The sequence below is a fragment of the Brachypodium distachyon genome, chromosome 4 (genome assembly GCF_000005505.3).
Source record: "Brachypodium distachyon strain Bd21 chromosome 4, Brachypodium_distachyon_v3.0, whole genome shotgun sequence".
NCBI classification, from domain to species: Eukaryota; Viridiplantae; Streptophyta; class Magnoliopsida; order Poales; family Poaceae; genus Brachypodium; species Brachypodium distachyon.
The window spans coordinates 46,617,570-46,631,363 of record NC_016134.3 but is presented as its reverse complement, the minus strand read 5'-3'; the positions used below and the strand labels follow the sequence as shown (position 1 = coordinate 46,631,363).

The window sequence follows — 13,794 nt, the reverse complement described above, 5'->3', positions numbered from 1 at the left end:
ATGAATATTATTCAGCAAAAATAAGAATGAATAGATCACCGGATAGATAGCACATCCATCGTTAGCAAACAGTATCTCAAACATGGAACTCAAGAAATCCGTATTATTAATACATGAGCAAAATCACTCGCGCATCGTAGGTGGAAAAAGAGCGAAATCGCATTTCAAGTACACAAATTTATATATTAAAGAACCGAATGGTTGGACCGGACCTCTTTTTTTCTTTTGTAGTAATAAGGCCTACCATTTTGTTTCTCGCTTTATTCCCTCATTATTGGGATCACTCTTTTAGCCCCTTGCCACCTTTCCTATATAAGAGCACTGTCACCATCTCGATTCTTCCGCCTCCTCCCTGTCTTGGCATAGGCACTGCTGGCTCCGTGTTTCCTATCATTCGCGTTGTCGCCGTTCCCCATCTCTGGTGACTCCGGGGCGACCACGGATCGGGTAAGGTAAGCATAGATCTAGCTTTTAGGTTATCTTGACGAGGGCATCGACCATGGCAGGCCCATCCTTGACCAACCCGACCCTTCTAGCGGCGCAAGAAAAGTAGGTACACCCCTTCTAGATCTATGTGTTTTAGCCGAATTTTGAATGAATCCCCACATCTGGTGATGCCAGTTGTTTACCCTCTCGCAGATCTGGTAAGGCGAGCATAGATCTGGGCTCTAGCTTCGTCAATACAGGTATACGCCATGGCCACCCTCAGCCAATGCCACCCTTCTAGCGGCGGAAGAATAATAAGTATGAATCTTCTAAATCTATGCTTTTCGGTCAGATTTGGAATAAATCATGCCATCTAGTGATGTGAGTTGTTTGCCTTCGTCACGGATCTAGTGAGGCAAGCATGGGTATGGGCTTCGGCTTCCTCGGTAAGGACATTAAATGTGTCATGCCCATCCTTAGCCAAATTCAAGTGATGCAAGGAAGTAGGTCAGGATTTTATAGATTTGTTGGGTTCTTTAGGCAAAGTCAGAATAAAACTTGCTGATAGTTGTCATTTTTTATTTGTAGATATCGTTCTTTCGGTTGAAAATGGTTGATCCGTTGAGTTTCTACCGAAGGTATGTAATTTTAATCTTGAAAAATGAATTTTGACATTGTTAACAGAAGTAAAAGTTTGATTCATGTGAAACAAAGTTGATGCCATCTTCTTAGATGATATATGTTTGGGGTGTGCGCTTTTGCAAGGCCAGCAAAGAGATGGAAACAAAGAAGCCACAACGAGGGAGCAAAGTGAAGTGGGGACGAAGGCAAGGAAGGTAAAGTTCTTCCGACACCTCGTCATACGATCGAAATGGCATAATTTTAAATATTACTTGATCTATCTAGGACGCTATCATTAAAAAAAACTTCCTTGTTCATCCGTAAAACAGGAAACCACTGCAAATAGGAAGGGGAAATAAAATGAGAGCACATTGCATTGCCACCCTTAGGCCTTTACATGGGATTAGATCAACCTCACGCCTCCTTCAGCAGCTTCTCAACCCAAGGGGATTAATGGGGATTGGGAGGGAATGATGGGAAAATGAACTGCAATCCCTTCCATTCCTCTTGGATTAAGGCAGGGATGGGTTGAAACGAACGGGGCGTCAGTGATCGGGTGAATCCCCTCCCTCTTCCCCAATCCATGCTGATGAATTCTACTAGGGGATCTAACCCCTGTCACTTAGCATCTATTCGGTTAAACCCAGCATTATACAACCGCCCTACAGGCTTGAACGCATGCAATATAATTATGTGTTCTTTGCTCACAATTCACACATGTTGTATATGCAAGTATTCATCACACAAGTACTTACAAAATATACAATGTAAAGCTTTGGGCTATTACAGATTCAGCCAATGGAAAAAATAGATACTTTTCGAATCAGATTTGCAACATTGCCATATAACCTGAAATTTCACTTCTCAGCTAGCACAACACCTACAGTATCAACAATTTCACTTCTCAGCTAGCACAACACCTACCGTATCAACAATAGTACAAGCAACTAGCATCTTTGTAAATGAAAACTTCATGAACACTTTAGTCACGGAAATATAACATTTCTGCCCTTTTACAACAACAATTGCAAAACACTACTGAAAAATCCTCTCCTCTTCAACTAAATAAAATACAAGAACCACATGCATGGCTGTACTGCAAATGAAAACAAACCAAAGCTTTTACCAATTGGAGTCAGAGATGCAAAACCTGTGGAGAAACCCACTGCCGCAGTACTTATTGCAGTATCCAGTAGTCCCCAGACCCTGAGATCAGGAGGTAGAATCCGCTTCCCACGCCATGGCTGAAGGTGAAATGTCATACGCCGCCCGACGCCAGAGAACCTGTAATCGCTGCCATTGATCGATATTGGGGAAGCACTTGCAGGCGGCAAGGATCAGTACAACATCCACTCTAACATCCCTTTTCCGATCCGTTGCCGGCTGGATGGCACCAAAAGGGAAAAGATGCAGCCCTGTTAAAAGACAGGGTCCAATAAGGACGAAACATTACGATCCTAGCTAGCCAGCCTCCTAATAACTCGCAGGCTCGTAGCCATAGGATACAATCATACAAGGAGGCAGGGCCAAGCGTCGGTTGCTGGCTGGCTCACCACAATCGATCTACCGGCGCTCTGATCCGGCACTACCTTCTCTATAGCACCATCTCCGCCTGCACCTCTAACATCAGCAGATGGGTATTTCAATCACTGTTCTTCAACCTGTCTCCGTCCGACAACACTAGATTTCTCCACCCAGATTGATTTTCCCCAACAGACTGGGCATTACTAGCACTGGTTCCATGATTGTTTCTGGTTGATATTAATTTCCGCAATCCTTTAGATGATTTTTAATTTCGTGATAGGTTTTTTCATGTGATATCTATTATTTATGCATCTGGTTGTCTAGTTCAGTACTACAGATAGACAAAATAGCTGCATAAATAGATATCATAGTATAAAAGAACTCACAAAATTATCTAAAGGATTTCACAAATTAATATAATCGAGAAACAATCATGCAATCGATATTAGTAATGCCCTAGTCTGTCGGTGAAATCAATCTGGCCGGAGAAAGCTAGTAGCACCGGACGGTCAGAGACAGGCTCAAGAAAGGTGATGGAGATGCCCATCTGTTGATGTTATTGGGAAGGCAGAAACATGGTGCTAGAGAAGGTAGAGTTGCCGAAGAGCAACGGCGGTGACGATCGATCAATTGTGGGAAGCCAGCGGCCGGTGCTTCGCCCTACCTTCTTGTCTACCTGTGGCTAGAGCCTGCGAGGTAGGAGGTTCGACGAGAGAACTCTTTGGCGCTCGTCCGCGCGGCGCGGACGACTTCCTACCGCGCGAGCCTCTCCCGTAAATCTCTCACCGTGTGAAAAGAGCAGGGGCCTAAGACCTTGTGTAATGTACTAGTCTCTAGATTTTGACTCAAATTTAATGTATCTATTCTTAAAAAATGTCTACGTACATGTAATATTTCGACAACAACTTAGAATCGGAGGGAGTGCTACTTTAGCCGGTATTATGGACCGATGCATGCCATTGTACTAGTGTGGTGCATTTGCAGTAAAAAGTATTGATTGATCCTTCAATATGTGTACCAGCGCAAATTAGAAACAACATAATAAAAAAAATTATAACATGGCCTCACTTGGGAGAGATTTGAGAGGGAACAGATTTGGCCTGGATGGATGGAGCTGTTTTATCTCAAGTGGGTCCTACTCCAAAGCATGCACCGATGCAGGACAAAATCTTACTAGTTCAAGGATCGGTGTCTCAGGTCACACTGGAAAGCCAAACAAAGTGCGAAAGAGTAAAGCCAACGAGGCACTTCTATCTGTCAGAAAAAGAAGAATGCAATTGGGTACACATTTGACACTAACATGGAGAACTAATCGAACATAACCTGCAGCTAATTGCATCCTAGTTCTATAACTCTCCCTGGGAATAAACCACCTAAAGAATGGAAAACGGTCACCGGTGACCCATCCTTTAGTATGTACAGTGTCAATTTCACAGAGATCATTACTACTCTAGTATATGATGGCAAACAGTATGTCCAGTAACCAATGCCAAACTTCCAAATGATCAGTTCCACCGCATACAACAGCTAGACGGAAAATTCCCCATCGAGATCCCTTGGTGCCCTTCATGAGATACCTGCTTCCACGTAAAAAGAAAGCATTATTAGGCACAGTAAATGCGCAGGTATCAAGTGGGTCATCGAATAGAACATAGTTGAGTTTACCTGCCATAACAATCGGCAGCATTCACTCTGGCAGTCGGGTAACATATGCAATGAAGTTCAAAGCTCATCATTGCCACTCCCGGCAAGTTCCACACCTCCAATTGACACTATCAGCAGCCTCTTCACTTTCTTGCCAAGGTGAGCAGTGACGGTGTACACGTAGGCCACAGGACACACATTTGAGATCAGGTGGCGGCTGAAGATTCTTGCACTTGTGGCACGCTAACTCATCAATGGAAGGATCATTTCCTGAGAAATGCATATTTGAAGAATCGTCTTCCACCATGAAAGCCAATTCATCGAAACTGGTCCCTTGCTGACCAAAGCTTCCTGTGAAGTTGCTATCATCTTGCAGACCAGTAGACATCTCAAATGTATTATCAAGCTGTGTATCATCATCAGCTTCAAGCAACTCAGTGAATGAGAAATAAGTCTGTGGTTCATATTCATCAGCGACAAAGTTGCCACCGGTAGTGTCATTCCACTGGGAATTGGCGCTGTAATCGGGAGGCGCAGAAAATCCATTTCCTTGAGAAAAATCCCACCCCAATAGCTCCGAAGCATCCACACCGTCAGCCTCTGACACAGAAAATTCATTCATATGACTGAAATTGATGCTTGTATCCCCTGGAGGTTGGTTCTGAATATAATACCCATTCACGGGTGTTCCAGCTTGATCAAGATATTCACAATTTTTAACTTGTGCCCGTCTTATGGACAACTTCTGATTAGTTCCTGGGACAAGGTTTGCCATGTTCATTGATAAATCAGCATTCGTTGTTTCTTCTGAAATTGGTTCAACTATTCCATATTTAGCAAGCAACGGGTCTTGATCCGCTAAAGCAAAAGTCTCATCACCAGAGATCATAGTTGACTGAGATGGTATGGCAACTGTTTGTTCATTGGTTTCTGGTTCAGGCTCTCTATAATCATCTGAATAAGGACATTGTGGTATGGCTCGCCTTCGGCATCTGCAGCATCGGTATTGAACCACATCAATTAACTTCTCTTCAGGAAGTTGCAACGCATCACCATGGACCCACTCTGTATGCAGCAAGATATAAAGATGTTAAAACCCCCCAAAAGATGACAAAGAATGCATAGCAGCAATTATGATAAATGGACTTACTTTTGCATCTCTCACAGCGGACATACAGAAAATTTGGACAGTAAGGTTTGTCGCAGAGAGTGCAAGTCGGTTTTTCTGAAGAACCTATGCCATCATTGCTTTTTAGGATTACATCATTTGCCCTGAATTCCTCTCCCCCTTTATCATTCTTATTTTTCTTCCAAACAAGACCAAAGTACGTGATCACTTGAACCTTTTTAGGTTTTCTCGGCTTTTCTGCCTTGGATTTTTTAGTTTTAATCTTTGGTGTAGCCTGCACCCCTGCAATATTTTGAGTTGCCACATTTGCAATTGGCCAGCCTTCTATCTTCGGTATTGGCTGGGTTTCCACCTGCATGGTGGGCCGGGTATCCACCTGCATGATTGGCTGGGCTTCCACCTTCATGATTGGCTGGGCTTCAACCTTTGGAACTGACTGAGCTTGAACCCCAGCATCTAGCTGGGCTTCAGCATTCATGGCTGGTTCAGAAGAATGGGAACCAACCCTGAAGCTTATTTTGGGAACAGTTGGCAGCTGGTCGTTGCTTTTTTGTTGAGGCGGGACATAACTTGCATTTGTTTTGTTCTTTGCAAGCATGAGATTACGCTTCTGAATGCATAATTTGCATATCAAATTGGGAGCAGTATTGCCTCCTTGACGGCCAACAGATCCTGACGTGCACTCTTTATGGCAATTGCCTGCAAAATATGTGTAGTTAGCAATAACAATATTGTCACTAGGTATTAAACAGCTTGCAATTGATCGATTATCTTTTTGACCGGAAATGAGGAAGGAAAAAAGGCACGCACCTTGACAAGAGATACACTTGACGACATCCCTAAATGTGGTTCATCCAACAAAACACAAATGAGAATTGAAAATAAAGTGGTATGCTATAAGAAAAAGGAATAATTGAATGAGTGCAACAAAAAGGTGAAGAAGAGCAGACCTGAAGGGAACATCCTTCTCGCAAAAGGTGCAGGGATACACTTCTCCCTTATGAAAGAGATAAGAAAAGATATCTCCAACGAACGCCTTTACTTGCCTTGGGTAGAAATTGGTAAAACAGTTGGAGATTATCATTTCTGGACTAGGCAAGGAGCTAACCCCAGCTTTCTGCTCAAAATCTCGTACCAAGTACAGTGGGACATTGTATTCAGAAAACCACAATTTGCCATTCTCATGCTCACTGCCTTCTGATTCCAAAATATTCTTGGTTATACGTGCAGGAAGATGCTTCTGGTTTGCAAAGTTAAGTGCATATCTTATGTTACCGTCAACAACTTTTTTATCACAAACTACAGCATTTCTGAGAGCAGAAAAATCAGCTTCTGAAGGAATTTGATCTGGAAGGATGAATTCCTTCCATTTTATATGAGAATCAAGGTATCGAACCTGAGAGATATAGATATTAGGATCATTGCCAATGTTTAAGTTGGGTCAAGTTTTTTAAACATTATACTAATGATGATAGAAGGTGCTAACCTGCAGAGCAAGTTGAGATGAATTACGGCTTAATCCAACACAGGCTCTCCAAGCAAATTGCCGAGTTCGCCTTGGAAAATTGTTAGTTTCATGATAAGATAGACCTGCACCTGATATCTTCTTTTTACCACCTGTTGAGCAACACAAGATTTCAATTTATTCTTGTCCTTTAGACAAATAAAGGATGAAATATAGGTAGCAATAGCCGTCAAAGATGATCAGTACCTTGGCGAGCAGCTTTACTTACAGCCGAACTCGGAAGAGCCCCCCTCTGCAAAATACGTTTAGAAATATTTCCTCCGTTCCACCAATTGACCTCTTTCCAGCTGTTGTCATCATCAGTAACATTAGCAGATTCAGATCCCAACAAACGTTTTCTACCCCGCCTTCCACCGGTTCCACGTTTTTGGTACGCTGAAGAACGAGATGGTACAGTAGATACACCAGGAGATTTCACAGGCCAGTCATCTATTAGCTTGAACCAGCTTGCCGAAAATGCTATGCCACGAATATTACTCTCCAACTGCAAACAAAATGCAGCAAATTTTTATTAGATAACAAATATATTTAGTTTCTACTGCAATATATAGCGATTATTTTGTGAAAAGTGATTTTGATATTATATTATGCCTATTTATTGCATATCCAGCTTGACTCTCCAGAAGCAATTAGCATGGATATGACTGAAGTAAATATGCCACTATGTTTTCCATATTCTTTTGGCATCCACACTTTTCTTTTTTACTTCTAATATATCAACATTTTTAGGGAAAATATTGCTCCTACCGATCCTAAATTCTTGTCGTTGTTTTAGTTCAGTTGTTGTTTTAGTGCAAATATGAACTAAAACAACGACAAGAATTTAGGATCGGAGGGAGTATATAGTAACACATTCCTACTGGCTCTTATATTTGGAGTGTTTCCTTTTAAGATTGAATTAGTTTGTTTCTTAAAAATGCCTACTTATGTTACCCATGTACTATATTACTTCTATTTTCTAGCATTATATAAGCCCTTCCACAATCTGCTATGGATAACTGGACTTCTTCACGGTCTGTCGGGTCCTGTAGCTCAGTCTGTCTTCAGGACTGGCTCTCCTAATCATATTTATTTTCTTTTTGGTGTTGAACCAAAACTTATACTCCCTCCGTCCCATATTAAGTGTCAAAATATTACATGTATCTAGACGTTTTTTAGCTATAGATACATCCATGTTTGGGAAAATTTGAGACACTTAATATGGGACGGAGGGAGTAGTAGATTACCTGACCGCATGCATGTTGCGCAGAATTGCAGACGGTCATAATAGACTTCTGTCTAATGTGCCTTAATCCTTAACCCATGAGTCCAACAAGATACACCGGGATAGAAACAGACTTCGCCAAAATATTATATGGTGTAGCTTTTCCCCCTATTGGTGCTGAAATGGTTTGTTATCATTGGAATGAGTTTTAGTTGCTTGTTTTTTTTAGCAATGAACGCATATAGGGTATCTAGCTTAACCAACATAACATATATGAAATTATGTTTTACCCAAGTTACTAAAAATCAACACCGCCGGATCATGATCATGACTTCAACTTCTATTTATTTTTTCAGGCATGGGAGAGTCCAAGGTAGAAATCACTCAAATACCCAGGTTTTAAACAGTTGATGATAAAACGACAAGAATTTAGGATCGGAGGGAGTACTACAAAGGAACTCAAATCAAATTTCATTAATCTCACGGAACATAAAACATACTATGAACTATATCTATATTAGTATAAGTTATAGGTTCAAAGTATGGAAAGATTTTGGCCGCTGGATCTCGACCAACTGTACCCGATAAAAGGAATAGAGATCAGTGTGCATGGAATAGGTAATGCAAATGCATATAGCATGGTGGTAATGCTGTGCCAGGCTGTTATTATGGTTGAGAGAGGTCATTGTGTGCCTCGTGCCGCTGTGTGGGGTCACTGCGGTTGCGAGGAATGGGGCATTTGAAGGCTCGGTGTGCTTCTGGTTGGTCTCGGTCAGTCATGACAATTTATTGGATTGGAGGGCTGCAGTTCAGAGTTAGTCCATTCCGCAGAAAAAACAAATTTAATGAATACTATCTAAAATACTTGCTGTATAAACTATGCATGCATCCTGATTTTGTAAAGAAAAATAATAATTAGATAACATAGGTTCCACGTGACAATGCGACCACTAATTAATGTTCCCTAAATGTTCACTCATACAGTGTTAAACAACGTTTCTGTTCTTGAAAGTATTAGAGAAGTTTCACAGGAATTGAATCCTAACTCACTTCAAGTAAGAGGGGTATTATAGTTCTGCAGTTGGAAGCTCCTTGTAGCTGTTTATGCCACCGTTGTCTCTGCTGCGTGTCTTGTAGGGAACCAACTAAAAGGCCACGCAAACTCTCCTCCATGTTGGTCAGATAAGCAACGATGCTGGGAAAATGGCTCTCAGAACTTTTGATTATGTGCATGGCACTAAGAACTCGAGCCGACCCTTTAGAAGCATTTGTGGTGGCCATATTAAGAAAACAAGCCTTTTTATTTCCAATTGCCGAACTTTTGCAGGCAAGGCACCAACCACATCTATCTCTTGGGACTTCCATAACTTTCTTTTCTGTACTTGGCCAAACAAATTGAGAAGCTGCCGAGGAAAATGCTTTCACTTGTAGAGCACAGTCGGCAGCCATTTTTTTCCTTGGGTTTGTGATGAGTTGGGGTGCTGAAACCTTAGCTTCATCCGATGTAAGAACAGCTAGATTGGCAGCGGCAGATGCTGCAATGTTTCCATGATTGTACAGATTCATGTAAGCCTGAGGTTTAAAAGATGGCACTTTAGATAGCTTACCACCAAGCACGTTTCCAAAGGGATGTTTGCTGTGATAGGATGGACAAAACGAGCCTGCCTTCACAGAAATGGTGCTCCCAATATCTTCTCTGGACATGCCATTATCAACCCCTGAACGGCTGGCGGACAAGTCTGGGGGCATTAGCCCATGTGATGGCTGTGCATGTGTTATGTTAGAGAAGCCTGCTACCGCCGACCCGTTCTGATGAGAAAGTGGGGATACCCCGGGGGGTCTAAAAGCTTCATTCATTGGTGCAGTATGTACATCATTCTGAGTTAATGGAGTTTGTAGGCTGTTCTTCTCGGTGCTAGCACCTACACTAGTCGCCATGTGTTTTTGTTCCTCCAGTTGTTCAGCAGAACACACTGCAAATTGATTAGCCACAAATTCTTCATGCTGCACATTCATTTGAGATAGTACCAATGCTTTACTGTCACCACCATCTTTTAAGACTGTACAGACACTTCCATCTCCTTTCCCTGGTGTAACATTCAGCAATGTATCGCATTGTGGAGCATGGCTTGCAGCATCATCTTTACCTACTTTTGATCTCTCGTTCTGAAATATATCAACCAGATGCCTCCAGTACTCTATTATTCTGCTACAAATATCTGTATATGCATCTGAAGACGCAAGTATTTGAACAATCTTGGCAACATCATCTTGATTGTAGTATCTTGCGTAAGACTCTACATCCGACGATGTCCCAATCCTGCATTATGTGATAGAATTGCCATTATCTAAAATATAGGAGCAAAAATAGTTCTAGGAAAGGCAAGCGAGGAAAAAGATGGTATTTTGTGGGGTAGCACTGAAACTACTGATAAACACTACAGGATGGGCATCGTGAGTCAACCGTAAACAAGGTGCAAGAGCAGCAGAACTGAGAAACGGGTGAAACAAATGGGTGAACTGCATGAGGTTAGTAATGGCACAGGAAACTAGAGAGATTGCTTTGCATCCTAAAATAAACTATCATGATCAGATCTAATAGGATATGATCCTTCCTTGGTAAATTTAATTTTCACCCAACCTTCTACAGCTGACATGTTTATTTATCCTTATTTCAGACACAAAGAAACATGTACTGTGGAATTCAAATTTAATGACACTATTTATCAGTAGAAGACTAAAGATGCAGAATGGGTGAATGGAAGAATGAATGATTATTAAGCTCCAAGTAATGCAGGATTAAGATGCAAGAACTTACACCAACAAATAGTTGCAGGATCCTAGGAAGATTCTCCCACACATGTCAATGCCAAACATTTGAGCTCCTCTTGCCCCACGCTCTATCCTTGAAGATGTTGGCCCAAGCTTGTTAACCACACATTCTGGACAGAACCAAAGTCCCTGGGGCAGAAAAGCTTTGTTGAGACCAATACATCTCGAGTGATATGCCCATGGGCAGCCATCACAGCATACCAGAGTCCCATCCATTCCACATATTCTGCAATCATCACTGTTGCCATCCAGAGAAGCATTTGCTACAACAGCTTCTGGATTTGTTACATTTGGAGCACTTTCCAAATTCTGGGAATCTTCAATCTTTTTGGAAGCAGAAGCCCTTGACGGTCTAGTCAGGACTGATCTTGATCCAGCCTCTGAATAAATACTATAATCTATCCCATATTCTGTCTCCTCGTTGTATGCTTCCCTCGACTCAAGTTCTGTCTTGAGTTCCTCTGAATCAATTGCATGATCACAGAGAATCTGCAAGACCCTAAGCTTCAAGGTAACAGGGAGCTTATAGTATTCAATAGCTAACAGCTTTCTACCAAAACTCTTGCCCCCAAGAGTCTTAACGCATCCTGTTAAATTGAAGTATCCTAGCAATAGAGTCGGCCACGTCAGCGTATCTAGCAATGCCCAATCTAGATACCTGCACGCAATTGAAGAAAAAAAAAATCAGCACTGAAGTAACAAGACACAACATTCACGAAAATAGTTACTTTATTGAAGGGGAGGGCTGAAGGCTGATAGACACGTACTTCAAGCAATTCAAGGCATGTTTTGATCCATCCGAGGCCTTGGCTTCAAGATGCCGCCTCAACGCCCGCAGCAGCGAGACATGCACCGCATCCAACATTGTACTCTGTACAGTACACTTGATGGATGCAACAAAATCATCCAACCCAAATGGGCTTAGGAAGAGCTGCACACTGAATGATCTAAGGAAGTTGTAAACGGAAAAAAGGCTATCGATGGACTCCTCTGGCACATCAATGTCCCCGGATGACGGAGGCAATTCTATGCACTTAACTGGCTGGCATGGCTCGACTGGCAACTGTTTGCTAGAATCTGACGAGTTGCTAGAAGACTCCACATCCTCCGATACATCTGAACCAGAACCACTCTGCTGTGCGGTATCAGGCCTAGCAGGTATGTCGCCTGAATCATCAATTCTCTGCCTAGCACTTGGTGGCCCTTTCACCACCGTGGCGCTCCCTGATGAAACAACCAGATCCAACTTCCTCTTCCTGCAGCTGACCTTCATGCCAGACACACCATTTTCTCCGGTCATCAGCAACTCCCGGAGCTCAGCAAGCCCCATCTCCTCACCCTGTCCGTCCTCAAAAACCAGAGTGTACAATCCAACGCTGCTATCATAAGACGCGACCTTCCCAAGACGGATGTTTCTATTACCAGCACTCCGGCTGATGTAGCGGCCCACCAAGGAATCCCCTTCCTCATTCACCTGAGAGACACCAGCAGGCGCGTCGGGTCGTCGATCCGCCGCTGTGCCCTCGCCTTCCTTCGTATCTCCCTCAGCTGCAACATTATTCTCTTGCTCCGGATCACTACTGCCATCCACCTCCATCTCCGCCCCTTGTGGCTCCGAGGCACCCCCCACCATGTCCCAGTACACATCACGCCCATGCCGCAAGCACGCCAAGGCCAAAACGACGTGGTACTCCTCCAAGGCCAGGGGCCGCATCACCGCGGCAGACGGTGGCTCTCTGTTCCCCGTCACTGCGCCGTCAGCCTGCGGGATCTCTCCCGCAACCACCTCGTCGGGAGCAGCAGCAACAACCACCTCGTCGGCAGCGGCAGCAGCAGCGGCAACCGACGGGGCCGCCGCCGCGGCGGCGGGAGGAGACGAGTCCCGATCAGCGGCCCCCCGGGGCCCCTCCCCCGCGGGGCGGTCCATGAGCACACCCGGCCCTCGAAAACCCTAGCTAGCTGCCTGCTTTGCCTGTCTGTCTACCCCTACGCGAGCATCCGCGCCGCAAATCGCGAGCCCTCGCTCCCCCCGCACCCCCAGCCGAGATTCCGACGGAATTCCCGGCGAAGTAAGCCGAGAGCGGACGGAGAGCAGCCGGAGCGCGTGCCCAGATGCGAATCTGGAGACGTGCGGGCGGGCGGGCGAGCGCTGGAAACCTCGCAAAAGCGGCGGCGGCGGCGGCGTCGGTGGTGTTGCGAGAGGGCGGAAAGCGGGCGGTGGGGGGAAATCGGTCGGACGGCGGGGGTCGATCGGCGACCGGGACGCGCGAGCGGCTCTACGCGTTGCGGCGGCGGCGGTGGAAGGCGATGGGATGGAGACGAGGGCCGGGGAGAGGAGCAGATGAGGAACGGTGAGGAAGGGGAAGGGAAGGGCAGGGGAGATTGCGAGAGGAAAAGGAAAAGCCAGAGCGTAGAACTGCTGCTGCATCACACGAGCGAGAGCAAAGAAGGGCTCTCTCTCGGTCGGGCTCGGGCTCGCTCGCGTCACGCTCCGGTCCGCGCCGCTTCCCCGGGTCGGTTTCCGCGCGCCGGGCCACCCGACCCACGCGGCGCGGGGTTGGTGGGGGACGTGGAGCGGAAGGAACCCGTTGGTAGGATGATGGACGGAGGGGATGCACGCGGAAAAAGAAGAGGAGCGGGCTGCGGTGAAGCCGGGGGGCGGGTCGGTTTCTGGTTGCTCCACTAGTAACGTGCCGGCCCTTCTTGTCCCTTTGGTTCCGGCTCAACCCGGTCGCAGTCCAGTCCCAGCGGGCACGTACGACGGCTTCTCTGCTTCGCCCCGAGTGGGGAATGTGCGAAGCTCTCTCTCTTGGCTCAGCTCGCTCGAGCTTGACGATCCCCGGGAGCGCGGGGGAGGGAAGGGGATGGAAGGTTTTTTCAAATTCAAAA

General features: G+C 44.9%; 1 protein-coding gene across 1 annotated transcript; it reads right to left on the bottom strand.

Moving 5' to 3' along the window:
• Positions 1 to 3,727: 3,727 nt before the first annotated feature.
• Positions 3,728 to 13,307, bottom strand: LOC100838217 (DDT domain-containing protein PTM). Its single transcript, XM_010241219.3, has 10 exons — positions 11,673 to 13,307; positions 10,892 to 11,563; positions 9,124 to 10,393; positions 7,056 to 7,353; positions 6,831 to 6,961; positions 6,295 to 6,740; positions 6,155 to 6,183; positions 5,366 to 6,043; positions 4,237 to 5,280; positions 3,728 to 4,148 (listed from the first exon to the last, which is right to left on the bottom strand). Exons 1-9 carry the CDS (start codon positions 12,830 to 12,832, stop codon positions 4,304 to 4,306), a joined length of 5,661 nt encoding a protein of 1,886 aa, XP_010239521.2. The 5' UTR covers positions 12,833 to 13,307; the 3' UTR covers positions 3,728 to 4,148; positions 4,237 to 4,303.
• Between the last annotated feature and the right edge of the window lie 487 nt (positions 13,308 to 13,794).